The sequence below is a fragment of the Mustela putorius genome, unplaced genomic scaffold (genome assembly GCF_011764305.1).
Source record: "Mustela putorius furo isolate JIRA1106 unplaced genomic scaffold, ASM1176430v1.1 tig00000145_pilon_pilon_pilon, whole genome shotgun sequence".
NCBI classification, from domain to species: domain Eukaryota; kingdom Metazoa; phylum Chordata; class Mammalia; order Carnivora; family Mustelidae; genus Mustela; species Mustela putorius.
The window spans coordinates 13,704,714-13,731,494 of NW_025421294.1; the positions used below are offsets into that span (position 1 = coordinate 13,704,714).

Consider the following 26,781-nt stretch of genomic DNA (forward strand, 5'->3'; position numbering starts at 1 on the left):
TCCCTCTGCCCCTCCCTTGCTCGTGTGCATTCGTTCTCTCTCTCTCAAATAAATAAAATCTTAAAAACAAAAAAGAAAATATAGTAGTCTTATAATTTAGGGTAAAAGCAGTATATGCAAAATAAAAACTCATTTTCTTAAAAGCATTATTTAAATCACCTGTGTTTCTGTGGAATGTTACAAATCATGTTTTTTTCTCTACTTGGTGGAGCTTTTTTAGTAGGTGGGTATAAGGAAGTTTCTGACAACAGAAGCAAAGGAAATAAATTCCATCACATAGAGGTAAACATTGTTGAAATATTTTGGTACATTTCATCTTGTCCCTCTTTTCTATGATTTTTTTTTGGTGAGGTCACATAGTAGATACAATTTAAGGTACTGCTCATTCAGTGTAATTCTTTACTTCTCCCTGTTACTCCCTAGCTATCTCCCTGCCTGCCTCCTCTCTCTGCCTCTTTCACTCCCTCTCCACTTGCCGCCTCCTATCCTTTTTTCTTATATTTTTACTTTTGTCAGCAAACATTCACTAAGCATTTGTAGTGTGCAAGAAGTGCTCAAACACAGCCCTTACCTCCAGGGAAGGAGATAGACACACGCTGAGAAAAAGGGAGCACTATGATGAACAGTTATAAATATTTTGATTTTATTTTTAACTCAGTACTCATTTTTCACTAGGAAAAATACTGGTTTATCACATCCTGAGCTAGCATTACCAAGAATCCTGTGGAATTATCTTCCTGTGAGTAACTATGCTGTAGGGTCTGGCTAAGCCCAACCAGAAATACAATCTAGCCATTTGTAGTCCTGATGGCTAGGTGTTTTGGGGCTTTCTGTGCAGGCACTGCTCTGAGTAAGGATATTTGTTGTGGTAGTTTTTTTGGACTGAAGTTGAATTTCTTTCCTTTGAATTTTGTTTTATTTGTAATACATAGTCTTACAAATATGTGGTAGATCTTCTAAAGGATTAAACTGGTTGAAGTTTACTAACACCTGGTTACAAGCACTTCTAAAGGAAAGACCTATTCAGATGCTCCCTGACATAGATGTGACAAAGGCATGAGGCCTCCTTCCTGCTTATCCCCTCTGCCCACCAGGAAGGGGAATAGAAGTCCTTATCTCCACTTCTGAGTCACTAAGGAGATTTTCAATGTTTGGCAGGAGTTAGCAAAGTTTTTTCTGTAAAGGGTCAGATAGTAAATATTTTAGGCTTTGTGGTCCTATGAATTAAACTTCACCATTTTGCAGTGAGAATAGCCATAGAATACAAAATTACATGGACTTGGCCATGATCCAATAAAACATGCCATAGACTGGATTTGTCCTATCCTGACATAATCTAACATCCTTAATCTTTAAAAATGAGTTTTAGGGACTCAGATATATGGTTCCTACCACTGTGACTCTGTGACTCCTAGGGATACCTTTTGCCTTGTTTCTGGAAAAGCTAGAAAGTAAAGCCTACTCACCTTAATTTCACTCTACTCCCACAACTGCTTCTAATAAAACTGTTCTCATAATAATTGTTCCAATCAAAATGGTCCTTTGGACAATAAAACAGTCTCTAGCCTTCCCCTGAACTCAGGTCATGATCTCAGGATCGTGAGATCAAACCCTGCATCAGGCTCTGAGCTCAGCACAGAGTCTGCCTGTCCCTTTCCCTCCCCCTCTGTCCCTCCCCTCACTCTCTCCCTCTCTCTAAAAATGAATAAATAAAATCTTTTTAAAAAAGGAATTCTTGCCGTTTGGAGGCATCTTTGAGCTCGCTGAGTAGACACCATGAGCAAAGCTCACCCACCCGAGTTGAAAAAATTTATGGACAAGAAATTATCATTGAAATTAAATGGTGGCAGACATATTCAAGGAATATTGCGGGGGTTCAATCCATTTATGAATCTTGTGATAGATGAATGTGTGGAGATGGCAACTAGTGGGCAACAGAACAATATTGGAATGGTGGTAATACGAGGAAATAGTATCATCATGTTAGAAGCCTTAGAACGAGTATAAACAATGGATATGTTCATCAGAAGAATCAACTGCTTCCACATGTCCCCTCTCCATAGTACCTGTTTTACTACGATATAAAAATCAGATCGTGTGCATTTTCATATTGAGCTTTTTTGTTAAATAAACTTTTATAATAGCCAAAAAAAAAATGAATTCTTAATATGAGAAAATGCTTACAATATATATTTGGGGGGCATTTCAGTGATTCTGAAGCACAATTTTTACTATAAAACTTTTTACTTCTCCTTGAAACCTGGTACTTTCCCCTTGTATATCATTCTGGCTTCAGTCTCTATCCCTAGAGTTTATAGCAGTTAAAATCCTTGGATGACCTTGCCAGAGGACTTTAGGCCTGCATCAGGGGCATGAAGTTAAAAGGAAAGGAAATTTTAGTTAAAATGCTGACCTGGCATTTTTCTTCTTCTTCTTCATTTTTTTTTTTTAAATGGAGAATATTTAAGGTTACAAAATGGGAAATTTTCTTTCTTTTCCAGAAATTCTTTTTTTTTTTTTTAAGATTTTTAATTTATTTGACAGAGAGAGAGACAGTGAGAGACGGAACACAAGCAGGGGGAGTGGGAGAGGGAGAAGCAGGCTCCCTGCTCAGCAAGGAGTCAGATGTGGGACTCGATCCCAGGACCCTGCAACCAGGGCCTGAGCCGAGGGCAGACGCTTAACCATCTGAGCCACCCAGGCACCCCTCTTTTCCAGAAATTTTTCTGGTGGATTTGTGTAAGAAGGAGGGTAGTGATTGGCAAGACATTTCAGGCTGAAGCCTACCCTTTATTTATAATTAAGACATACCCTTTATTTCAAAATATTGTTAATGATATTCTTAACTTATTGCACTTAAGTTTATTGGGACAATTTGTGATTTATTTTGACATTTTCATAGGGCGGTTAAAAGGAAGAGTTGCTGGAGAACTATACTATCTTGGAAATTTTTCCCACATTCCTAATCTTCCTTTTTTTTTTTTTTTTTTTTTTTTTTTTTTTTAAAGATTTTATTTATTTATTTGTCAGAGAGACAGCAAGCGAGAGTGAGCATAGGCAGACAGAGTGGAAGGCAGAGTCAGAGGGAGAAGCAGGCTCCCTGCGGAGCAAGGAGCCCGATGTGGGACTCGATCCCAGGACGCTGGGATCATGACCTGAGCTGAAGGCAGCTGCTTAACCAACTGAGCCACCCAGGTGACCCCCTAATCTTCCTTTTTTGAGGTCACTCATCATGTCCCGTTTGGATCTGCTTTTTCTAGGTGGAAGATAGGATGCAGTGATGGTGGTGGTTTTATTTTATATCAACCTAGAGATAGTGAAAATACTGATTGATGTTTGTATTACATGGAATAAATACCAAGATACTAGTGCTGTCATTTGCCTCATTATTACAGTTGTTATTTTGACTATTTTTATGTTTAATAACAGATTCATTCAAAGGCCATTTACAACTTCAGAAGTTTTTACATGTTAGAAAGTTTCATCCATGTATGTAAAATTGCAGATAGAAGTTTTTATTGGTGACAAACATCATTTTCAGCAATAATATGTACAATGGAAACATTTCTCTCTTTTTTTAAAGATTTTATTTATTTGACAAAGAGAGACAGAGCGGGAGAGGGAACACATGCAGGTGGAGTGGGAGAGGGAGAAACAGGTTTCCCACCAAGCAGAGAGCCCGATGCAGGGCTCTATTCTGTGTGGAGCTTAATGTGGGGCTCCATCCTAGGACTGTGGGATCATGACCTGAGCCAAAGGCAGACGCTTAACGATTGAGCCACCCAGGCACCCCAGTGGAAACATTTCTAAACATCCATTATCAGAATATTCTCTACTCAGTGTGAATTTTTAAAAAGCAGCTACTTTCTTGGGGCACCTGGGTGACTCAGTCTTTCAGTGTCTGACTCTTGATTTCATCTTGAGTCTCAATCTCAGATAATGAGTTCAAGCCCCGCCCAGTGTGGAGCCTAGTTAAGTATGTGGAGGCTTTCAGGTTTTTAATGCATGCTGTGTACCTATATAGCATACTTTTGATAGCGGCTTGCCATTGCAGGAGGAGTTAACATATTTTAAACAGTTTTCTTTTCATAGAAAAGTAGGTAACTTGTGTTTGAGTTTGACACATCTTTATTAATAGTTTGCCAAAGGATAACCAGTAAACTTCTGTATGATACACAAGATTTTTTTGGTCCCTTTTCATCTCCTTACTAAATTTTGAAAGAATGGGTTAATTCAAGTTATATTTTTAAAGTCTTTTATCACGTGATATATGTACAAAAGACTGTATAGCATGTATGTACATTTTTATTTTTTTTTAAGATTTTATTTATTTGAGAGAGACCACAAGCATGGGGAGGGGCAGAGATAGAGGAAGAAGTAGCCTTGCTGCTGAGCAAGGAGCAAGAACCAGGGGCTCAGTCCTAGGACCCTGAGATCATAACCTGAGCTGACTGAGTAAGCCACCCAGGCACCCCATATGGACAATTTTTTTAAATAATTGTAAAACCAACACCTATGCAGCCAACACCAAGGTATAGAAAAAGCAGCACCCCAGAAGTTCCTCATATGTCCTTTACCAAACACATCCTCCTTCCTCCCTACAGGTTCACCACTCTCCAGATGTTTATGTGACCGTTTCCCTACTTTTATTTATTTATTGTCTCTGTATCCCTAAAGACTGAATTCAGTTTTACCTTTTTGTGCGCTTCATGTAAATGAGATCATTCTATATATATTATTTTAGAATTTTTGTTCAGTAGTGTAATTTCCATCCAAGTTGTATATAACAGTATTTCTTTCCCATGCTTTCTGCTATTTTATTCTATGACTATCTGAAGTTTACGTATATTTACATTCTACTCTAGTTAGACATTTGGGTTGTCTCCAATGTGAAGATCTTACAATTAATGTTCTTATAAATATTGTATGTGTGTCTTAGCATACATGTGTAAGAACTTTTCTAGGATATATGTATGTGAATATTCAACTTAACTAGATAATGCGAAACTCTTTTCAATAAGAGTTAAACCAGTTTACGTTCCCACTATAGTGTGTAAGAGTTTCCATTACTCTACCTCCTCCTAGTGCTTGGTATTGTCAGATTTTAAAATCTTAGCAATTCTGGTGAACATGCAATGGAATCTCATGTTTCCTGCCCAAAAGAATGAGGTTGGGAAAGTGTTATTAATGATTACTCATTGTGGGGTTATGGGTGATTTTTATATTTGTTATGCTTTTTTAATGCTTTCTGAAGTATTTATACTTAACTTGTTAGCTACCACTCCATTTCTTTGGCTCCTTTTTACAAAAAACTCTTTGCAAGGATTATTTATTCTCACCATATCCACTTTTTCTCTTGAACCCAATTCAGACAGGCCTTTGCCATTACTACTCTACTGAAAGCACTCACATCACAGTCACCAGTGGTCATTTCATGGATCAGTTCTCATCTCATTTGACTTAGCAGTAACACATCACACAGTTAATCATTCTATCCTCTTAAAGAATGGTTAATTGGTTTGAAGATAACACACTAAATTAACACAGTAAATTGATTTTTGTACAAGTTGCTGCTTCTTTTGTACAGTACTTAACACTTTGATTACTCCCTCCATCATTTCTCCCCCAGTTTATTTTATTTTATTTTATTTTTTAAAGATTTTATTTATTTATTTGACAGGCAGAGATCACAAGTAGGCAGAGAGGCAGGCAGAGAGAGAGGATGAAGCAGGCTCCCTGCTGAGCAGAGAGCCCAATGCGGGGCTCGATCCCAGGACCCTGGGATCATGACCCGAGCAGAAGGCAGAGACCTCAACCCCCTGAGCCACCCAGGTGCCCCGTCCCCCACTTTATTTTAAACATTTTAAACCTACAGAAAAGTTGAAAGAATTATCCCTATAACTTTTCATTAACATTTTTCCTGATTCTAAAGTAATACAGGCACCTGGGTGGTTGACTGACTGCCTTCAGCTCAGGTCATGATCTTGGAGTCCCAGGATCTAGTCTTGCAGCTAGCTCCCTGCTCAGCGTGGGGGGTGGTGGAGTGGGTTCTGCTTCTCCCTCTGACCTTCCGCCTCTCATGCTTGCTCACTCTCTCAAAATAAATAAATAAAATCTTTTTTAAAATAAATAAATAAATAAAAGTAATGCAAGTTTTGATGATTGTACTATGGTTATATAAGATATCAACATTGGGAGATTAAGAGTCACTTATGGTTTGTCTCCCTCCCAATCCCATCTTGTTTCATTGATTCTTCTCCTACCCACTTAAGCCCCCATGTTGCATCACCACTTCCTCATATCAGGGAGATCATATGATAGTTGTCTTTCTCTGCTTGACTTATTTCGCTAAGCATGATACGCTCTAGTTCCATCCATGTTGTCGCAAATGGCAAGATTTCATTTCTTTTGATGGCTGCATAGTATTCCATTGTGTATATATACCACATCTTCTTGATCCATTCATCTGTTGATGGACATCTAGGTTCTTTCCATAGTTTGGCTATTGTGGACATTGCTGCTATAAACATTCGGGTGCATGTGTCCCTTTGGATCACTACATTTGTATCTTTAGGGTAAATACCCAATAGTGCAATTGCTGGGTCATAGGGCAGTTCTATTTTCAACATTTTGAGGAACCTCCATGCTGTTTTCCAGAGTGGCTGCACCAGCTTGCATTCCCACCAACAGTGTAGGAGGGTTCCCCTTTTTCTCCGCATCCTCGCCAGCATCTGTCATTTCCTGACTTGTTGATTTTAGCCATTCTGATTGGTGTGAGGTGATATCTCATTGTGGTTTTGATTTGTATTTCCCTGATGCCGAGTGATATGGAGCACTTTTTCATGTGTCTGTTGGCCATCTGGATGTCTTCTTTGCAGAAATGTCTGTTCATGTCCTCTGCCCATTTCTTGATTGGATTATTTGTTCTTTGGGTGTTGAGTTTGCTAAGTTCTTTATAGATTCTGGACACTAGTCCTTTATCTGATATGTCGTTTGCAAATATCTTCTCCCATTCTGTCAGTTGTCTTTTGATTTTGTTAACTGTTTCCTTTGCTGTGCAAAAGCTTTTGATCTTGATGAAATCCCAATAGTTCATTTTTCCCTTGCTTCCCTTGCCTTTTGCGTTGTTCCTAGGAAGATGTTGCTGCGGCAGAGGTCGAAGAGGTTGCTGCCCGTGTTCTCCTCAAGGATTTTGATGGATTCCTTTCGCACATTGAGGTCCTTCATCCATTTTGAGTCTATTTTTGTGTGTGGTGTAAGGAAATGGTCCAATTTCATTTTTCTGCATGTGGCTGTCCAATTTTCCCAGCACCATTTATTGAAGAGGCTGTCTTTTTTCCATTGGACATTCTTTCCTGCTTTGTCGAAGATTAGTTGACCATAGATTTGAGGGTCTATTTCTGGGCTCTCTATTCTGTTCCATTGATCTATGTGTCTGTTTTTGTGCCAGTACCATGCTGTCTTGATGATGACAGCTTTGTAATAGAGCTTGAAGTCCGGAATTGTGATGCCACCAACTTTGGCTTTCTTTTTCAATATCCCTTTGGCTATTCGAGGTCTTTTCTGGTTCCATATAAATTTTAGAATTATTTGTTCCATTTCTTTGAAAAAGATGGATGGTACTTTGATAGGAATTGCATTAAATGTGTCGATTGCTTTAGGTAGCATAGACATTTTCACAATATTTATTCTTCCAATCCAGGAGCATGGAACATTTTTCCATTTCTTTGTGTCTTCCTCAATTTCTTTCATGAGTACTTTATAGTTTTCTGAGTATAGATTCTGTGTCTCTTTGGTTAGGTTTATTCCTAGGTATCTTATGGTTTTGGATGCAATTGTAAATGGGATTGACTCCTTAATATCTCTTTCTTCTGTCTTGCTGTTGGTGTAGAGAAATGCAACTGAGGGTTGCTGGGGGGAGGGGGTTTGGGACAACGGGGTGGGATTATGGACATTGGGGAGGGTATGTGCTTTGGTGAGTGCTGTGAAGTGTGTAAACCTGGTAATTCACAGACCTGTACCCCTGGGGATAAAAATATATGTTTATAAAAAATAAAAAATTAAAAAAAAAAATAAGATATCAACATTGGGGAACCTGAGTGGAGTGTACTCCACTCTTTGTACTGTTTTTCTAACTTCTTTGTGACTGTAAATAATTTCAAAGTATTGGGGCATCTGCCTGGCTCAGTTGGTAGGGCATGCAACTCTTGATCTTTGGACTGTGAGTTTGAGCCTCACGTTGGGCATGGAATTATTTTTTAAAAATTATTTCAAAGTGGACTTTTTCTTAAAGTGATATATGATATTTTATTCACCATATTCTAATGAGCTTTTATGATATGCCAAGTACTATCCTAGCCCCTGAGAATATAGGAGTGACCAAATTGACAAAAATCCTTGCTGTTACCGGAAGCAACCAATAATATATAAGTATATACTGTGTTAGATAGTATAAATGCTAAGGAGATATTATAAAGCAGAGAAAATATGTGAAATGACAAGTGTAGAGAAGATGGGTTGAAATTTTAGCTATGCTGTCAAGGATAGCTAAATACCTTATTCCTCAAGTGAGGAAAGAATTGAAAGAAGTAAAGAAGCAAGCCATGCAGATACTTAGTGGAAAGGCCTTTGGAGGCTTTGTGTTTTACCTGAAATTGGTAACAAAGGTCCTGGAGTATAGGTGCATGCTTGTAGTGTTTCAGGAATTGTGAGGAGGCTAGTGTGATGGTGGTAAGTAATGAAGTCCAAGAGATGGGGTTGGAGAGAGGGACAAGATCAGTCTGATATATATGAATCAGGCGTTCAGGCTAGAGATAATAGTTTGAGTGCCATCAGCATATACATGATATTTAAATTTACGTGACTAGATAAGTCCGCCAAGAGATTGAATCTAGAGAGAGAAGAAAAATGTCAGTGGATTAAACTCGGAATAACTGATTATTTGAGGGTTGAGATTGAAGAAGGAATCAGCTGGGTATTCTAACATAAAGGATCGTAGCTTTTGTTGGCTTGCGAAGTCCTCCATGTTCTTGCCCTGGTTTACCTTGTGTCTTACCCCTTTTCTTCCTGCTATTTAGAGTTTCCCAAAAATACATCATACTGTCCTGTTTTTTTCTACATGCTTGTATATATTTCTGACTAACTCTGTATCTTCCAGGATCCACCTCAGCTGTAACTTCCTCAGTGTTCTGCCAGACATGGTTTAGCTTCTTCTGCTTTTTGATTGCATAGTAAACTGCACCTATCTAGTAACACACAACTCTGTTCACTCTTTCTTGCTCCCACTGTTGCTTATAAGTAGTCACTCTCTTTCTGTATTTTTCCCTTTGGATTGGAATTGCTTACCTACCTCTCTTCTCCAGCAGATTATGAACCTTCAGGTTCTGTGTCTTATTCATTGTTAAATGTTTAGAACTATGCTTAATACTTGCTTGGCACTTAGATAATATTTAATAAATTTGAGAACCAGTACAAATTAATTAACCATCACAGAGAAAATTTGTGTGCTCAGCCTTTGATAATAGTGAGTGAAATTGGAGTGTGGAACAGGATTTTTGTGAAAAATGATGTTGTATAAGCATCAGAGGAAAGTGAGAAACATATTAGCAAGCTCCAGGTCACCATTATTTTTAATTGTAGCGGCAAGGAATTTCTAGGTGCAATGGCTTGATTAACTTCTTTTCTGTCTTTATTGAACTGCTTCTTGTCAGACATAGCGTTTTACCATGCAGGAAGAAACACATACAGTGGATTCATTATTTTGAATGTCTGTTTTGCTTGAGATTTTTGAATAGTTGATTCCCTTTTCATTTTTTAACAACCTACCCCAATCTGGCAGGTGTGGAGTGCTTCAGCTTTCATACAGATGTGAATAAAGGAGCAGCTTTAAGTCATAGGTCTTCATATTGAGTATGAACTTAAAGAGTCATGGGGTTTGTTGTTAAACTCTAGAGAAACATAATTGGTCAGTAGAAGGGTGGAGACAAATTTAAAAGCCAAAAATTTTTAAGGAATTTAAGGAGTGGAACTAGAAAAGGTGTTAGGTAGAAATAACAAAATATGGGATTTTGAGTCACATTTTAAATATCTTAAAATTTCTACTAAATGTTAAAAGCATTTTCTTCTGTAGCATGACCATACATATTTATAAGGTAAAACAAATAGAACTTTCTACATGAAATATCATAATTTATTTTTACTTTGGCACATTTGAGCCACATTTCATTTGGGAGGTAACCCTGATAGGGAGCAATCACATGAAACCATGTTCAAAAGAAAAAGCCCAAGTTTCAAAAGTATTTTACTCTTAATACTGTTTTCTGTATACTATTAATTTTAAAAGTATTTTCAGAGCCAACTGAAGTTCAATTTAGAAATGTAGTTTATATTTTTCCTCTCAGATGAAGCCTTAAGTGTATGTTTCTAATAATTTAGTTAAAATATGCTGAGTTGGATATTTTTTAGGAGAATATGTTTTGAAAACATTCTAAAATATTTGTTTGAAAAGGCACTCAGCATCTCGATGAAAACTGTTGGAAAAAAAAAACTTTCAGAGTCATTCTGCTCTCAAGGTATCCAAGCCAACTAAACTGGTACAGTTAACTCTTCTGTTAGAAGCCAGGAGCCAAAAAAATGTAGCACTTCTAGGACTGCTTTTCTGCAAGACTTCAATCCAACTTAGTGGTTGATATTAATACATTTGGATTTTCAGAGTAAAAAGCTACAAGTAGAACATCTACACCTCTCTATTAATAACCTACTTGTTACTCTCTTTCATAATATTTGATCAGTTGCAATGTCTTTTTTGTTGGCATTAAACCTGTAATTCTTTCTTGAATTTTGTGGGGCATTGTTCTTGCAAAAAAAGAAATGAATGCTGTGTAGATTGTGACCCCAGGTATGACTGAACTGTCTCCTAGATGTAAATATTTTTACACTGCTTTTTAGTACTGCTGTCACAGTAGATATACAAATTATACAGAATACTGTAATGCTTTGGAAGGGTTAGTAGTTATCTAAGGCTACCAAATTTATAAGTAGGGATAGTTTACCCAGCTTCCAGCCTTCATGTTTTCTTTATATCACCTTCAGATTTATTGACATCCCTTACTTCACTTAATAATAATATGCTTAGTAGAGATTGTCATGTTGATCTATATATCCACATATTTGCTCTAGTAAGTGCTTAACTTTAAGATTGAACTGGAGAGTACCCATCCTATTTAGGTGCTGTGATAGAGAATAAATAGAAAAAGAAAGATTCAGAGATTCTGTATACTAACTAGAGAGACAGGATTAAATTTAACATCTATACTATCATTTCTCTAATATCTAATAGTTGGAAAAATAACAAACTAAAATTTTAGTCACTTGTTTTTCAAGTATTTCCACAAGATTAGATTAACTGTCTCCAGAAATGACTAACACATTTTTAAATTTAAATTCAATTTACTTAATACATAGTATATTATTAGTTTCAGAGGTAGAATTTAGTGATTCCTCAGTTGTAGATAACACCCAGTGCTAATTCCATCAAGTGCCCTCCTTAATGCCCATCACCCATTTAGCCCATCTCCCTCTTCTCCTCCCGTCCAGCAGCCCTCAGTTTGTTTCCTGTGGTTAAGAGTCTCTATGCTTTGTCTCTGTCTCTGTTTTTGTCTTATTTTTCTTTCCCTTCCCTTCTGTTCATCTCTTCTGTTTCTTAAATTCAACATATAAGTAAAATCATATTTGTCTTTCTCTGACTGACTTATTTTGCTTAGTAATACCCTCTAGTTCCATCCACTTCCTTGCAAATGGCAAGATTTCATTCTTTTGATGATTAAGTAATATTTTATTGTATATATATTCATTCAAAAGAATGAAATCTTGCCATTTGCAAGGAAGTGGATGGAACTAGAGGTTATATATATATATATATATATATATATATATACACCACATCTTCTTTATTTTATTTTATTTTTTCATTTATTTATTTTCAGCATAACAGTATCATTATTTTTTCACCACACCCAGTGCTCCATGCAATCCGTGCCCTCTATAATACCCACCACCTGGTACCCCTACCTCCCACCCCCCCCCCCCGCCACTTCAAACCCCTCAGATTGTTTTTCAGAGTCCATAGTCTCTCATGATTCACCTCCCCTTCCAATTTACCCCAACCCTCTTCTCTCTAACTCCCCGGGTCCTCCATGCTTTTGGTGAGCATAGCTGCCTTCCACATCTTCTTTATCTATTTATCTTTCAATGGATACCTGGGCTCTTTCCAGAGTTTGGCTATTATGGACATTGCTATTTTAAACATTGGAGTTCATGTGCCCCTTCAAATCTCTATGTTTGTATCCTTTGGATAAGTACCTAATAGTGCAATTGCTGGGTCATAGTGTAGTTCTGTTTTTAATTTTTTGAGGAACCTCCATACTGTCTTCCAGAGGGGCTGCACCACTTTGCATTCCCATCAACAGTGTAAGAGGGCTCACTTTCTCCATATCCTGACCAACATCTGTTGTTTCTTCAGTTGTTAATTTTAACCGTTTTGACTGGTGTGAGGTATTATCTCATTATGATTTTGATTTGTATTTCCCTGAGGCCAAGGGATGTTGACATTTTTTTGTGTGTCTCTTGGCCATTTGTATGTCTTCTTTTGGAGAAATGTCTGTTCATGTCTTCTACCCATTTCTTGACTGAATTTTTGTTTTCTGGGTGTTAAGTTTAATAAGTTCTTTATAGATTTTGGACATTAGACCTTTATCTGGTAAGACATTCTGTAGGTTGCCTTTTAGTTTGGTTGACTATTGCTTTGCTGTGCAAAAGCTTTTTATCTTGATGAGGTCCCAGTAGTTCACTTTTGCCTTTGTTTCCCTTGCCTTTGGAGACATGTCTAGCAAGAATTTGCCATGGCCAAGGTCAAAGAGGTTGCTGCCTATGTTCTCAAGGATTTTGATGGATTCCTGTCTCACATTTAGGTCTTCCATCCATTTTGAATGTTTTTGTGTGTGTATGGTATAAGAAAATTGTCCAGTTTCATGACACCTGGGTGGCTCAGTGGGTTAAGCCTCTGCTTTCCGCTCTGGTCATCATCTCAGGGTCCTGGGATTGAGCCCTGTGTCGGGCTCTCTGCTCAGCGGGAAGCCTGCTTCTCCCTCTCTCTCTCTGCTTCCCTCTCTACCTACTTGTGATCTCTCTCCCTGTCAAATGAATAAATAAAATCTTAAAAAAAAAAAAGAAAGTTGTCCAGTTTCATTCTTCTACAGGTGACTGTCCAATTTTCCCCACATCATCTGTTGAAGATACTTTTTTCCATTGGTTATTCTTTCCTGCTTTGTGGAAGATTAGTTGACCATAGAGTTGAAAGTCCATTTCTGGGTTCTCTAGTCTGTTCCCTTGATCTATGTGTCTGTTTTTGTGCCAATACCATACTGTCTTGATGATCACAGCTTATGACTAACATAAATTTTAAGCTTCTTTCACAACTGTTAAGTGCAGAAGAGTTATATGGAACCAGAGAAATCTGAGCTTTTCCCCCCTTCATTATTTGGATCGTTTTGTAATCTGAAAATAGCATATTATATTCAGTTTGGGGCACAGTATCATTTGTGACTTAGAAGGATTTAAGAGTCATGCTACTCTGCCTGGTCTTTCTGTTTTAGAGTATCTTACTGGAAGCTTAGAAACAAATGGAGGGAGTTTTGGTAAGGAACTGGCAGCATTAGTGACTAGAAATAATTGAAAACTAGAATCTGCAGTTGATTGGGACATAGTTATGGGAAAGAAGCATATACATAAATAATAGCATAATAGGATTTGTTACTGAAGTCCAAATAAAGTAAAATGAGTCAAAATATCTGTAGTGTCTTCATATTCCATTTGATTATACTTGTGACAAGTTTCACAAGGGAGGTAGTTGAGATCATTAATCTTTAGTACATGAACCAAGCAATAGATATTTTATTTGTCATAAGAAATAGCTTTGGCCCATAAAGAAGGAGTGGAAACTTCTTAGCAGAAGAGAGTGGTTCCTCTTTAGTATAGGAACATTTATGACAATAATTTCTTTGATTTAGTGCCAGAAACTTTTTGAGAGAATATTAAAAGCTGTATAGGTTTAAATTTCATTGTTGAAAACTAACAGCTGCTATATACTTCTTTTTCATATCTGACTGAAGCTCTTTCTGTTATGTCTCCTCTATTGCTAAATTCCTAAAAATTAAAAAAGTGTATTTATAATAGTATTATGAGACAAAAGCGTTAGTCTTTGGATTGGATAATACTTCTTTTGTGACATTTTCTTTTCCCACCCAAAGTGAGAACTGAATGCCTTGCCTTGGTACATCCCATTTCTAATGGAGGACAAGAAGTTATTTTCCTCAATGGCTGACTTCCAGAATTTCTGGCTGAATGTTCTTTGTCAAGTGTATATTCCCTTCTCTAGGCCTTTCTATATAGAGCCCACAAACATCGTCAATGTGAATGATGTCATTCAGAGGGTTAGTGACCATGCCTCTGCCATGAACAAGAGGATTCATTACTACAGCCGGCTCACCGCTCCTGCAGACAAGGCACTGGTAAGGGGCAAGCATTGCTAATTGTCTAACGTTAAGTTGAAATGAATAGCGAACAGCACAAGCCAGGGAAACTCCCAGTGATTGATCTTTTTTTTTGCTGGCCATATTCCAGATGGCATCATGGAAAATCAAGATAGTAATTAGTACACATCTTAACATCCCAGACTAGTTTATTCTTATCTAGCATGACAAAGAGATTTGAAATAATCTCTCTGTGTTGACAATAGCCTGAGATTTGTTAGATTAAATTCTGCTAGTCTCCAATCCTAAGAGCTCTGAGGAGAATAAACTACTTTTAAAGTACTTTAGGTCACTGATAAATAAATAATAGTAGATCTAGTTAGTTCATTCAGTTATTAAGTTTGAAGCTACAAGGGAAAAAATTTTTAAAATTTTTCTACTAGAGTGGGAAACTGAAATACATATAAACAAATATATCCTTGTATAGATAAAAAACAAGAGTCAAAGAGCAGATTCTAAATGTTTTAGGCTTTGGGCCATATATTATTGCATATTCTTCACTTTTGGCTTTGTTTTGTTTTTGTTTAAGATTTCATTTGTTTATTTGAGAGAGAGAGCACTAGAGAGAGAGCAAGCACAAGTGAGGGGCACCTCCACTTATCTGTTACGATCATTACAAATATATAAACCAGAGACGCCTGGGTGGCTCAGTTGGTTAAGCAGCTGCCTTTGGCTCAGGTCATGATCCCAGCGTCCTGGGATGGAGTCCCACATCGGGCTCCTTGCTCGGCAGGGAGCCTGCTTCTCCCTCTGCCTCTGCCTGCCATTCTGTCTGCCCGTGCTCGCTCTCTCTCCCTCTCTCTCTCTGACAAATAAATAAAATCTTTAAAAAAACAAAAAACAAATATATAAACCACTCTTTGCAAAGAGGCCGTAAAATAATAGGTTGAAGGCTGGATTTGACCATGGGCGATAGTTGTTGATTTTTGGTCTTCTAAAATCTGTATTATTACTTTAGGATCAAAAATATGTATTGGAGGGCACGTGGGCGGCTCAATCATTGGGCACCTGCTTTCGGCTCAGGTCATGATCCTGGGCTTCTGGTATTGAGCCCCACATCGGGCTCCCTGCTTGGCGGGAAGTCTGCTTCTCCCTTTCCCACTCCCCCTGCTGTGTTCCTGCTCTCACTGTCTCTCTCTATCAAATAAATACATAAAATCTTTAAATATATATATGTGAAGTAATCTGGTTGCTTATAAGAATCATCACATGAGATATACAGAAACTTAAAAGCTTAAAAAAATGGAAACATTCTGGGAGGAAAAGTGATATTTTTATAGATGATAATAAAAAAAAGGAGAGCGAAACCAGTATTCTTTAGGTGTTTACTGAGGGACAAGGCTTGAGATATCTCAAGTAAAGCCATGTAAGGTATTAACATCTCCTTTTGCATAGCTGAAGTAGTGATTTCTAAAATATTCTGGTCATTTTTTTACCCAATCTTTTCATTTTTCTTCCCCTAGGCCTTTATATCAGTACTTGTCATAAAGACTTAGTTCCAACGGGATTATTTAAGTCCTCTGTGGAGTAAAAGTAATCCAATGTCTCTGGGTCTAATTCAGACCTAGAAGCTCTTCTTGTGGAAGCAGGCTTCAAAGATACTGGCTGGGCCAGTCTAGTCTGAATAGACATTGTTTGGCTGGAAATTAAGTCAGCAGTGTACACCAAGTTGAATACCTTTTGTTAACTGACATTGAGATGACTGTAGTAAATCAAAGTGTATAAACAGTAATAAATAGTGATCTAGAATTAACAGTAAGACATGACCATTTTTAATGAATGTATGTATACGTACAGGCTCATTTCCTGAGAATTCCAAAATTACTTTATTAAGAGATGGTTAAGGGAAAAACAGTGTGAAACCACACGTCTCAGGATTCTATGGAGTTGTGCCTTTTTATTTCTGAAACTTTCCTTATTTATCTTACTATTTTAATTCTAGAATGGGGAAGAGAAGAAAATTATTTGACTGCCAACATCTCCTAGATCCTGATTAGTAAAAGTGTGTCCTGCACAAGCCAGCAGTACTGGCATCACTGAGAACTTATTAAAAATGCAGAATCTCAGTCCTTACTCCAGACCTACTGGATCATAATCTGTATTTAACAACATCCCTGTGTCTGTCACAAGAAAATTTAAGTTTGAAAAGCACTGTCCTATGCCTGGGTGGTGGGTGGCTCAGTTGGTTGATCATCTGCCTTCAGCTCAGGTCATGATTCTGGGGTCCTGGGATAGAACCCACACATCGGGCTCTCTGCTTAGCTACTCCCTTTCCCTCTGGATGCCCCCTGCCCACCAATTTGTGCTCGCTCTCTCTTACTTTCTCTATCTCAAGTAAATAGATAAAATCTTAAGAGAGAGAGAAAGAAAGGAAGGAAAGGAGGGAGGACGGGAGGGAGGGAAAGAGAGAAAGAAGGGAGCAAGAGAGAGGAAGAAAGGAAGGGGGCACCTGGGCTACCTTCAGCTCAGGTCATGATCCCAGGGTCCTGGTTGAGTCCCACATCAGGCTCCTTGCTCAGCAGGGAGCCTGCTTCTCCCTCTGTTTTCTGCTCCTTCTGCTTGTGCTCTCTCTCCCCCTCTCTCTCTCTGACAAATAAATAAATAAATGAAATCTTTAAAAAAAGAAAAAGGAAGAAAGAAAGGAAGGAAGGAAGAAGGGAAGAAAGGGAGAAGGGAAGAAAGAAAGGAAAGAAGGAAATGAAGAGAGGAAGGAAGGGAGGGAGAGAAAGAGAAGGAAGAGAGAGAGGGAGAAAGGAACAAGAAAGGAAGGAAGGAAGGCACGGCCCTACATTACTGCTGGAGTATGGAATCCAATTCTCCATTTTGTCTGTAACTCTTAAAAATTTATAACTTCTTAACCTTTAGCTTCTAATCCTGCCTCCTGTAATTTTAAATTTTCACTTTTTATGAACTTTGCAAGCCATCATAGTTTATCACCTGCCTGATGCAGACATGATCCTTCCCCTTTTTTCTTTTTACACCCTTGAAGAAGATAATACAACTCAGACCCAGGATGGTTAAGGGTAAAAGAGAAAACAGCAGAGCCATTTACATATATGCCTTTTTATTTCTCAGAAATCATTGTTTCCAAAGCCACAGGAGGTGTAACATTCAAGACGTGTTTTACCCGCAAGATACCAGCAATTATATACGTAAAGTCTCTGTACTTTTTCCTTTTGTACCAGTCCATATCCTTTCTACTTACTAAGGTCCAATGTTCTATCACTTCCTTGACGTCTTCCCTAACGATTCTAGTCCCTGTTAATCTTTTGTCATTCTTGCAATACAGTATCCCACCCTTACTTTTTTCTCTCTTCTACCCTTATCTAATTGCTTCCAGTCTTCCAACTGGAATTTAAGCTTCTTAAAGTTGTGGACTGTATTTTTTATCTTGAACACTAAACCTAGCATAGAGTTGTAGATTTATATAGTGGATGCTAAATGTAAAAGATTGTTGAGGGATGCCTGAGTGGTTCAGTCTGTTAAGCCTCTGACTCTATCTCAGCTCAGGTCTTGATCTCAGGGTCATGAGTTCAAGCTCTGCGTTGGGCTCCATGCTGGGTGTGGAGCCTACTTAGAATAAAGGGGAGAGGGGCACCTGGGTGGCTGAATCAGTTAAACATCTAACCCTTGCTTTTGGCTCAGGTTGTGAACTCAGGGTCATGAAATGGAGCCCTGAGTGGGGCTGTGTCCTCAGCCTGGAGTCTGCTTGAGAGTCTCATTCTCCTCCTCTCTCTGCCTCTCCCCCAACTTTCATGTGCTATAAATTCATTAGTTAATTAAAATCTTTAAAAAAGAGAAAAGATCATTGACTTTTTACCTGTCAGCTCTTGTATTTTTTAACTACTATATGGGACTTCATGTTCTCAAAGGACTGTTCTCAGGGAGATGGGCAGAATTCCACCAGGAGACTAATTTTTTTTCCTCTCTAAGGAGGTAGAATTCAGAAGATATGTATGGGAGGTAAGGTGAGAACTATGTGTATAAGAAAATATATCTATTCAGTCATTCCGTGTGTCTTCAGCCTCTCTATTAGCTCCTTGTGTTTTGTTTGCATATTCCATCTCTAAGAATCCTTGCTTTGCCTTTCCTTAGGCTATGTTAGCTCACTTTTTACTTCTGCTTTTTATATGCTCTTCATATATATTTCCTTTCTTTATCTTGTATTTATGTGTCATTTCTTTATAGTTTGAGTTCCCTACTGTTCCCTACCCTAGGTTTGCTAAAACCTATTCCTGGAGGAGTTCAATGGCCACTTGATTTTTGAAATTCCTCTCACTTAAGCCCCAGATCTCCTCCATCTAGAATTCCTTAATCTCACTCTTTACTGACTCTTCTTTCTTTCTCATGAAAATGAAGGGAAAAATATTTTTATAGTTGCATATTTTAAGAATTCATTGTCATTTCACATTGCTCTTATTCTCCAAACTCTTAGTCCTTTAGATCTACTGCATTTGGAAAGGGTTTTTTATATTCATTAATCAGGGATACATGCTATTTGTTTGTGATATTAAGAATTATATCTAGAGTCAGGTCCTCTGATGTTTAGAAAATATCCTATCCTGCACATTTTCTGGTTGTAACATTTCTCTTATAACATTTCTTCTTTTACTAGATTGCTCCAGATCATGTAGTTCCAGCTCCAGAAGAGTGCTATGTATATAGTCCATTGGGTTCTGCTTATAAACTTCAAAGTTACACTGAAGGATACGGCAAAAACACCAGTTTAGTAACCATGTGAGTAAAACTTCTTTTTGGATCATAACTTAAACTTTTTATAAATGAAAATTCCTGGTTATTTTCATTTTTGTCTTAATTAAAATGTTTAAAGAGTCAAACTCCATATTTTTACTACTATTATTCTATGTTTTCAGTTTTATGATTTGGAATACCATGATGGGAACATCTATATTAAGTATTCCTTGGGGCATAAAACAGGTAATAAAATTTTTCAGCACACTTTTTGCCTGAAATTTTTTCTCTTTATTTTGTAAGATTTACAATCAAGGTTTTAATAAATCTAGACAGTTACTGAAGAAAATAGATAATCATATTTAACTTTACATTGTCAGGTTTTTATCATAATTGTTTAGTGTAGGGTAACGTAATGTGGTTGCATATGAATTTATTCTAACATGATGATATATGTTTTCTATATTTGTGTTTTTAAACAGGCTGGCTTTACTACTGGAATGTGTGTCATCATGCTGATGGGCATTTTAACACTTTATTGCTGCTACAGAGTAGTGAAATCACGATCTATGATATGTAAGAGTTTGCCATGGTGAAAATAGAGTAACCATTTGGGTATTCATAGGTATTTCCTGGTGAAGGAGATCACTAATGTGTACATTCCACATGTGTGTTAACTATTTTGTGTCTAAAGATTTACTTCTCTAACTCATAGCATACAGCTGAACTGATATGTCAATGAATTAGTGACTGCCTTTGAAATTCAGAGAGGTTTGTAGTTTCTTTACTTTGATGCTAATTTCCTGATTTAAAAAAATATGATAAGATCTTATTTTAAAAATAGTCTTTTTCAGAACTAAGTTGAAAATTCTGTGATTCTGGGTTGCCTGGGTAGCTCTATCAGTTAAGTGTCTGACTCTTGATTTTGGCCCAAGTCTTAGTCTCATCGGCCTGGGATCCAGCCCTATGACAGGCTCCTGGTTCAGCAGGGAGTCAGCTTGAGGATGGTCTCTCTCCCTCTCCCTCTAACCCTCCCCCCTGCATGCGCTCTCTCTCAAATAAATAAATCTTTTTAAAAAAAAGAAAGAAAGAAAAGAAAACAAAATTCTGTGATTCTTAGCAGTTAATGGTGACTTTTGATCTATCCCCCACCAAGAGATCTAGATGTTAGAATCTCTTTAAAGTAGAAAATGTAACTAGAAAAATATGAAAATATGAACGTGTCCATTTTAGTGAATTCATAAAGCTTAGTAATACATTGCCTCTGCTCATCTCTGTAAATTCTGGATCAGGGAATTACCTTTTTAGATTGTTTTAAAGTAGTTTAGGACCTAAATATCCCTACATTATTTAGGTGAATCTTAGCAATTTTGAATCAAGAAACCAGGCTTTGTCTTTGAGGGGGAGGGCTTTATTAAGCAATGTATATTTTGTCTTTTTTTTTGAGGGGGTATATATTTTTTCTTAATTTTATGATTTATTCTTACCCCTTTTCCATTTATCCTCAAATACCTTGATGCTCTTACAGATCTGCTAAGGTTTTTGTATGATGTAGACATTAGCCCTTTAGCCATTATTTCTTGTCAATTTTCTTTTCCATTCAACATTTGAATGGCTTTTGTATTATATGAGTTTGTTTATATCTACTGATCTTTTCCATTGTATTTCTATTTCTTCATTTGATAGAAAAGGATAACCCTTCAAGGTCTATTTTTATATTGTCTTCTAACTTACTTAATTTTTGAATTAATTAGGACTCAGGAAAACTTCCCCCCATATGTCATTTAAGTATGCCAAATATTATTGAATAATATCTTGACTCTTACTCATGATTTTGCTTAGCCATGATTTTTCATTTGTTTTTATTAATTGCAAAATATTATGATACTGTAATCTGTTTCTTATATTATCTCTACTGTTTTGTTGACCTATGTATCTTTTTACATGTTTGTTCTGTAATGTTTTAATTTCTGTTACATCATTCTGTGTTCTAATATCTGGTGATGGACTATTCTTAATATTTTGCTAAATATTTTGAGTTAATTGGGGGAACACAGATTATGATTAATGGATATATTAGTAACATCTGTTTTATTCTTTCTCTTGTTTTATCTAGCATCAGTGGATACCAGTACCTGGGAATATCCAGATGTCTGCAGATACTATTTTGGCTCCTTTGGACAGTGGTCAAGTCTCCTTTTCTCCTTGGTATCTCTCATTGGAGCAATGATAGTTTATTGGGTGCTTATGTCTAATTTTCTTTTTAATACTGGAAGGTTTATTTTTAGTAAGTATCCATATCATATGCTTTAACAGCAGTTACTTTCAGATACAGTAACTACTGCAATGTTTTAGTTTCAGCCTTAAATTCTGGATTTGGGATAAATAAAGTAAAAAGTCATTTGTAATTCTGGAAGATATAATTGATTCAGTTTGTTTTAATATCATAGACATACTTTTATCCATTTATAAACTCTTTATGTATTTGTATATTTGTGCTTTATATGTAAAGAGAAATTTTTACTGCCTACGAACAGATTTTTTTCCTCCCTTGGTGTCATTATCTTATCCACTGAAAAAAAAAAGATCTATGCGTATACCCACTCCCCACCTCAGTTGTTATAGATATAGTTCTTTTTTTTAGATAGAATTTACATTCATAGAAACACATAAATCCTAGCCATACAATTTTGATGAATAAATCCATGTAACCATACCACCTTCATGAAACCATTCCATCGTCCCAGAAAGTAGTGCTATATTTGTTAATTATAAAAATTCAAGTTATTTGTTGCTATTATAAAATAACCTAATTAATTTTGGAAACTTTGTCTTGAATCTAGCAAATATGTCAAACTCATATCGATTCTAATTTTATAGGTTCACTCTGGATTTAATTTTAGACAGTTATGTCGTTCATAAGTAATGAAAACTACCCATCCAGTTATTATTTTAAATGATTCATACCTATATACATACATTTATATTTATATACATATATCCTTATATTTTATATATATATATATATATACACACACAAACACACAACATATATGTTTATATGTACACATATTTATACATATTTATCTTTTTCAAAGTATAAAGTTATGTAGATAATGTCTCTGGTAGACATCCTTATATTGTTCCTGTGGATATCTTTCCCCATTAAATATTAAGTTTGTTGTGGGATATTGGTTATACCCTTTAGCAATTTAAAGATGTTCCTGCCTATTATTAAGAATTTCTATTAATGTGTACTGGATTTTATCAGATATTTAATACTCTATATCCCTTGAGATGATCATAAATCTTTTCTCCTTTATTTTTATTTATTTATTTATTTTTTAAGAGAGAGGAAAGAGAGAGTGTGAGCAGGGTGGGGCAGGGCAAAGGGGCAGGGAGAGAGAGAGAATGCTAAGCAGACTTCATGCCCAGCCCAGAGCCAGACATGGGCTCTGTCTCACAACCCTGAGATTATGACCTGAGGTGAAACCAAGAGTCAGACACTTAACCAACTGAGTCACCCAAGACACCCCAATCTTTTCTCCTTAAAATTGTTATTATGATAAGTTAAATGAATACATTTTGTATTATTTAAATCATTCTTATATTCTTACATAAACTTAGTTTAGCAGTCATAATGTGTATTTTTAAATTTTTTACTGGATTCAGTTTATTTTCAAGAGGAATAGAGTTACTATTTTATTTAGAACTTTTGTGTCTTTTCAAAAGAGATATTAGCCTATAGTCTGTTTTGTTTTTCATTTTTTGTTTTTTTTCCTCATACTGTCCTTGTTGAGCCTTGATGTGTTTGGCTACTATAACAAATTACCATAAACTGTTCAGCTTAAAACAAGAGAAATTTATTCTCTCGCAGTCCTGGTGACTGGAATCCAAAATTGAAGTGTCACTAGGGCTCCACTCTTTCTGAAGCCTTTAGGAAAGAATACTTCTTCCTTATCTCCTCCTAGCTTCTGGTGATTGATTGTTGGCAATCCTTGGCATTCCTCAGCTTGTGGCTGCATCACCCAATTTCTGCCTGTCTTCACATGGCCATCTTCCCTCAGTGTGTCTTATTAAAGATACCAGTCATTGAATTTAGGGCCTACCCTAACATGTATGACCTCATCTTAATTATATAACTTAATAACCCTATTTCCAAATAAGGTCACAGTCTAAGGTTCCTATGGATGTGGATTTGAGGGTAGACTATTCACCCTACCATACTTGGTGTTAAGGTTTTACCAGCCTTATTTGAGTCTTTGGCATCAAGAAATAGATAAAAACTGATCATCTCTAATCTTATCACTAATAACCCTTAAAGATAGTACAAAAGCCTAGAGCACTACTCTTCCCTCTTTTATCTTGACAAGCATACAGTGGAGGTGAATAATTCATACATACTTAACTTACTTTATGACTTGAAAATCTAATCCAACATTTTTTATCATATCATTTAACTTTCAAATTAAACACTTAAGGCTTACTAAGGTCATAAAAGATTAACATCAAACAGAATAAAGTAACTTCAGGGCGCCTGGGTGGCTCAGTGGGTTGGGCCTCTGCCTTCGGCTCAGGTCATGGTCTCAAGGTCCTGGGATCAGGCCCCACATCGGGCTCTCTGCTCAGCAGGGAGCCTGCTTCCTCCTCTCTCTCTGCCTGCCACTCTCCCTACTTGTGATCTCTTTCGCTCTGTGTCAAATAAATAAATAAAATCTTAAAAAAAAAAAAAAAGAATAGAGTAACTTCAGTCTAACAAGAAAACACATTCTTAATCCATTCTCTCATTAACTATAGAGTGATTTGAATGCTTAGATATCTGCATATGGTTTTTTTTTTTGAGATGTCAAGCAGTCAGATACTTTGTTTTTCTTTTCAAAATTTTATTTAAATTCTAGTCAACATATAGTGTAATATTGATTTCAGGTTAGAATTTAGTGATTCCTCACTTAGATGTAACACCCAGTGATCATTATAACAAGTGCCCTCCTTAATACCCATCCCCCATTTAGCCCACCCCCATCCACCTCCCTCCATCAACCCTCAGTTGTTAAGAGCCTCTTAACAGTGCTTCCCTCTTTTTTTCCTTCCCCCTTGTTCATCTGTTTTGTTTTTTAATTCCACATATGAATGAAATTATATGGTATTTGTCTTTCTCTGACTAACTTAATTTGCTTAGCGTAATACAGTCTGCCTCCATCCTCATCATTGCAAATGGGAAGATTTCATTCTTTCTAATGGCTGAGTAATATTCCGGTATTATAACACACACACACACACACACACACATACATATGTATTCACCACATCTTCTTTATCCGTTAATCAGTTAATGGACATTTGGGCTATTCCATAATTTGTCTATTGTTGATAATGCTACTGTAAACATTAGGGTGCATGTACCCCTTAGAATTTGTATTTTTGTATCCTTTGGGTAAATACCTAATAATTCATTTGCTAGGTCATAGGGTAGTCTTATTTTTAACTTTTTTTTTTTTTAAGATTTTATTTATTCATTTGACAAAGAGGGAGAGAGAGAGCGCACAAGTAGGCAGAGCAGCAGGCAGAGGGAGAGGGAGAAGCAGGCTGTCTGCTGAGCAGGGAGCCCAATGTGGGGCTCGATCCCAGGACCCTGGGATCATGACCCGAGTTGAAGGCAGCCGCTTAACAGACTGAGACACCCGGGTGTCCCTATTTTTAACTTTTTGAGGAACCTCCATACTGTTAAGAATGGCTGCACCACTTTGTATTCCCACCAACAGTATAAAAGGTTTTCCCTTTCTCCACATCCTGGCCAATATCTCTTGTTTCCTGTGTTGGTAATTTTAGCCATTCTGACCAGTGTAAGGTGGTATCCCATTGTGGTTTTGATTTGTATTTCCCAGATGATGAGTTATGTGGAACATCTTTTCATGTATCTATTATCCATCTGGATGTCTTCTTTGAAAAAAATGTCTGTTCATGTCTTGTGCCCATTTCTTGATTGGATTATTTGTTTTTTAGGTATTGAGTTCGATGAGTTCTTTTTTTTTTTTTTAAGATTTTATTTATTTATTTGACAGAGATCACAAGTAGGCAGAGAAGCAGGCAGAGAGGGAGGAAGGGAAGCAGGCTCCCTGCCGAGCAGAGAGCCTGATGCAGGGCTCGATCCCAGGACCCTGGGACCATGACCTGAGCCAAAGGCAGAGGCTTTAACCCACTGAGCCACCCAGGTGCCCCAATTTGATGAGTTCTTTATAGATTTTGGATACTAACCCATTATCAGATATGTCACTTGAACATATTTTCTCCCATTCCGCATATGCTTTATACTTTGCTACTTCCTTTAGTATAACTTAGTGGTACATGTGAGCAATAATTATTACATAATCCTCAGTCTATTAAAACATATATAATATTTTATGAAAGCTTTACGTGATTCACCAAATAAGTTTTGCTGTTTTAAGTGTTGGTTTTCACCTTCTGCAGGCTTCAGAACTTTATATAAGTACTTCAGAACTTTATATAAGTAACTATACTTATATCAACTAGTATGAGTAGAATACTGTATACTTTATCTTGATTCCAGGGCTTTAACTAAATTCTGCTGTGTAAGTAGATCTTTTTTCTTTTTTTAATCTGCAATCGTGTAAAAATTTTTCGTAGTGGGAACTGAAGCCCATGACATTCCTGTAAGTAGAGAAGAAAGCTGAGAGTAGTTAAGCTGGTTAATAATGAAGCAGACTTGGTTCAGTGTTCTACGTAATATTACCACACAGTAGATCTAAACGATTTTTGTAGATCAAAGATTTTAGGGGGTGATTGATTTAGCATCTTTCATTTGATATTAAACTGTGTTTTTTCTGTAATTTTTAGATTTTATTCATCACATCAATGACACGGATGCTGTACTGAGTACCAATGATAGCAACCCTGGTAAGTAGTTTGAAATTTAAAGTTTAGCTTGTTTTTTTATTTTCCGCTTTGCTTCAGAAGGAATTTAAGGTGGAACATATTGCTTTATATTAGGTAAAGAATTAGTGCAACATCATTACCATTATATTAACTGAGCCAGTATTAAATTGATGGCAACCAATGTGTTTCAAAAAAAGAAACTCCATGAAAGGTTGTATTAATGTGAGCTAAACAAGATTGAGTTTGTATTGTGCAGTTCACAATGGTAGCTCACATCTATAGAATCCATGTTTGCCTATAAATAGTCAATACATATTTTTAAGAGCTTGTATCTTTGCTAATTGTTTTGGAAGTCTAGAAGCATAGTTCTCAGGTTGTTAACTTTTTTTAGACATTTGCTGTATTATTTACTAATGCTTAAGATACACAAGTCTGTATCCTGGAAAATAATTTCCTAATAATGAACAGAAGTTAGTAAATACAGACAAATAAACTGAAGGCATGACTTAAAAAAAAAAATCTTAATTTCTTAGAAAGGTTTTCTTTAATTAATTTTTTAAAAATAAATCTTTGTGCCTTATGGATTTATCTACTGTGGCAGTCATGA

General features: G+C 36.6%; 2 protein-coding genes across 8 annotated transcripts in view; both read left to right on the top strand.

The window, feature by feature from the left end:
- The window catches only part of SLC38A9 (solute carrier family 38 member 9), an 85,852-nt gene that overhangs the window by 20,852 nt on the left and 38,219 nt on the right, over nucleotides 1-26,781 (top strand). For 5 of the 7 annotated variants that reach the window (XR_198900.3, XM_004744646.3, XM_004744645.3 and 2 more), the window contains 6 exons: nucleotides 14,435-14,567; nucleotides 19,204-19,325; nucleotides 19,463-19,526; nucleotides 19,763-19,856; nucleotides 21,397-21,567; nucleotides 26,136-26,195. Coding sequence is in view for 6 of the 7 variants with exons in the window: in XM_004744646.3 (XP_004744703.1) it covers nucleotides 14,435-14,567; nucleotides 19,204-19,325; nucleotides 19,463-19,526; nucleotides 19,763-19,856; nucleotides 21,397-21,567; nucleotides 26,136-26,195 (644 nt within the window). In the remaining variant the exon portion in view is untranslated. The remainder of the gene's footprint in view (nucleotides 1-14,434; nucleotides 14,568-19,203; nucleotides 19,326-19,462; nucleotides 19,527-19,762; nucleotides 19,857-21,396; nucleotides 21,568-26,135; nucleotides 26,196-26,781) is intronic. The other 2 variants (XM_013052331.2, XM_045075321.1) reach the window with 1 other exon arrangement.
- Nucleotides 1,762-2,156, top strand: LOC123390754 (small nuclear ribonucleoprotein G-like). Its single transcript, XM_045075322.1, has one exon. It carries the CDS (start codon nucleotides 1,777-1,779, stop codon nucleotides 2,005-2,007), a length of 231 nt encoding a protein of 76 aa, XP_044931257.1. The 5' UTR covers nucleotides 1,762-1,776; the 3' UTR covers nucleotides 2,008-2,156.

Bases quoted from the DNA above. Each gene is read 5' to 3' on its own strand.
- LOC123390754 (XM_045075322.1), top strand. From the start codon at position 1,777: ATGAGCAAAGCTCACCCACCCGAGTTGAAAAAATTTATGGACAAGAAA.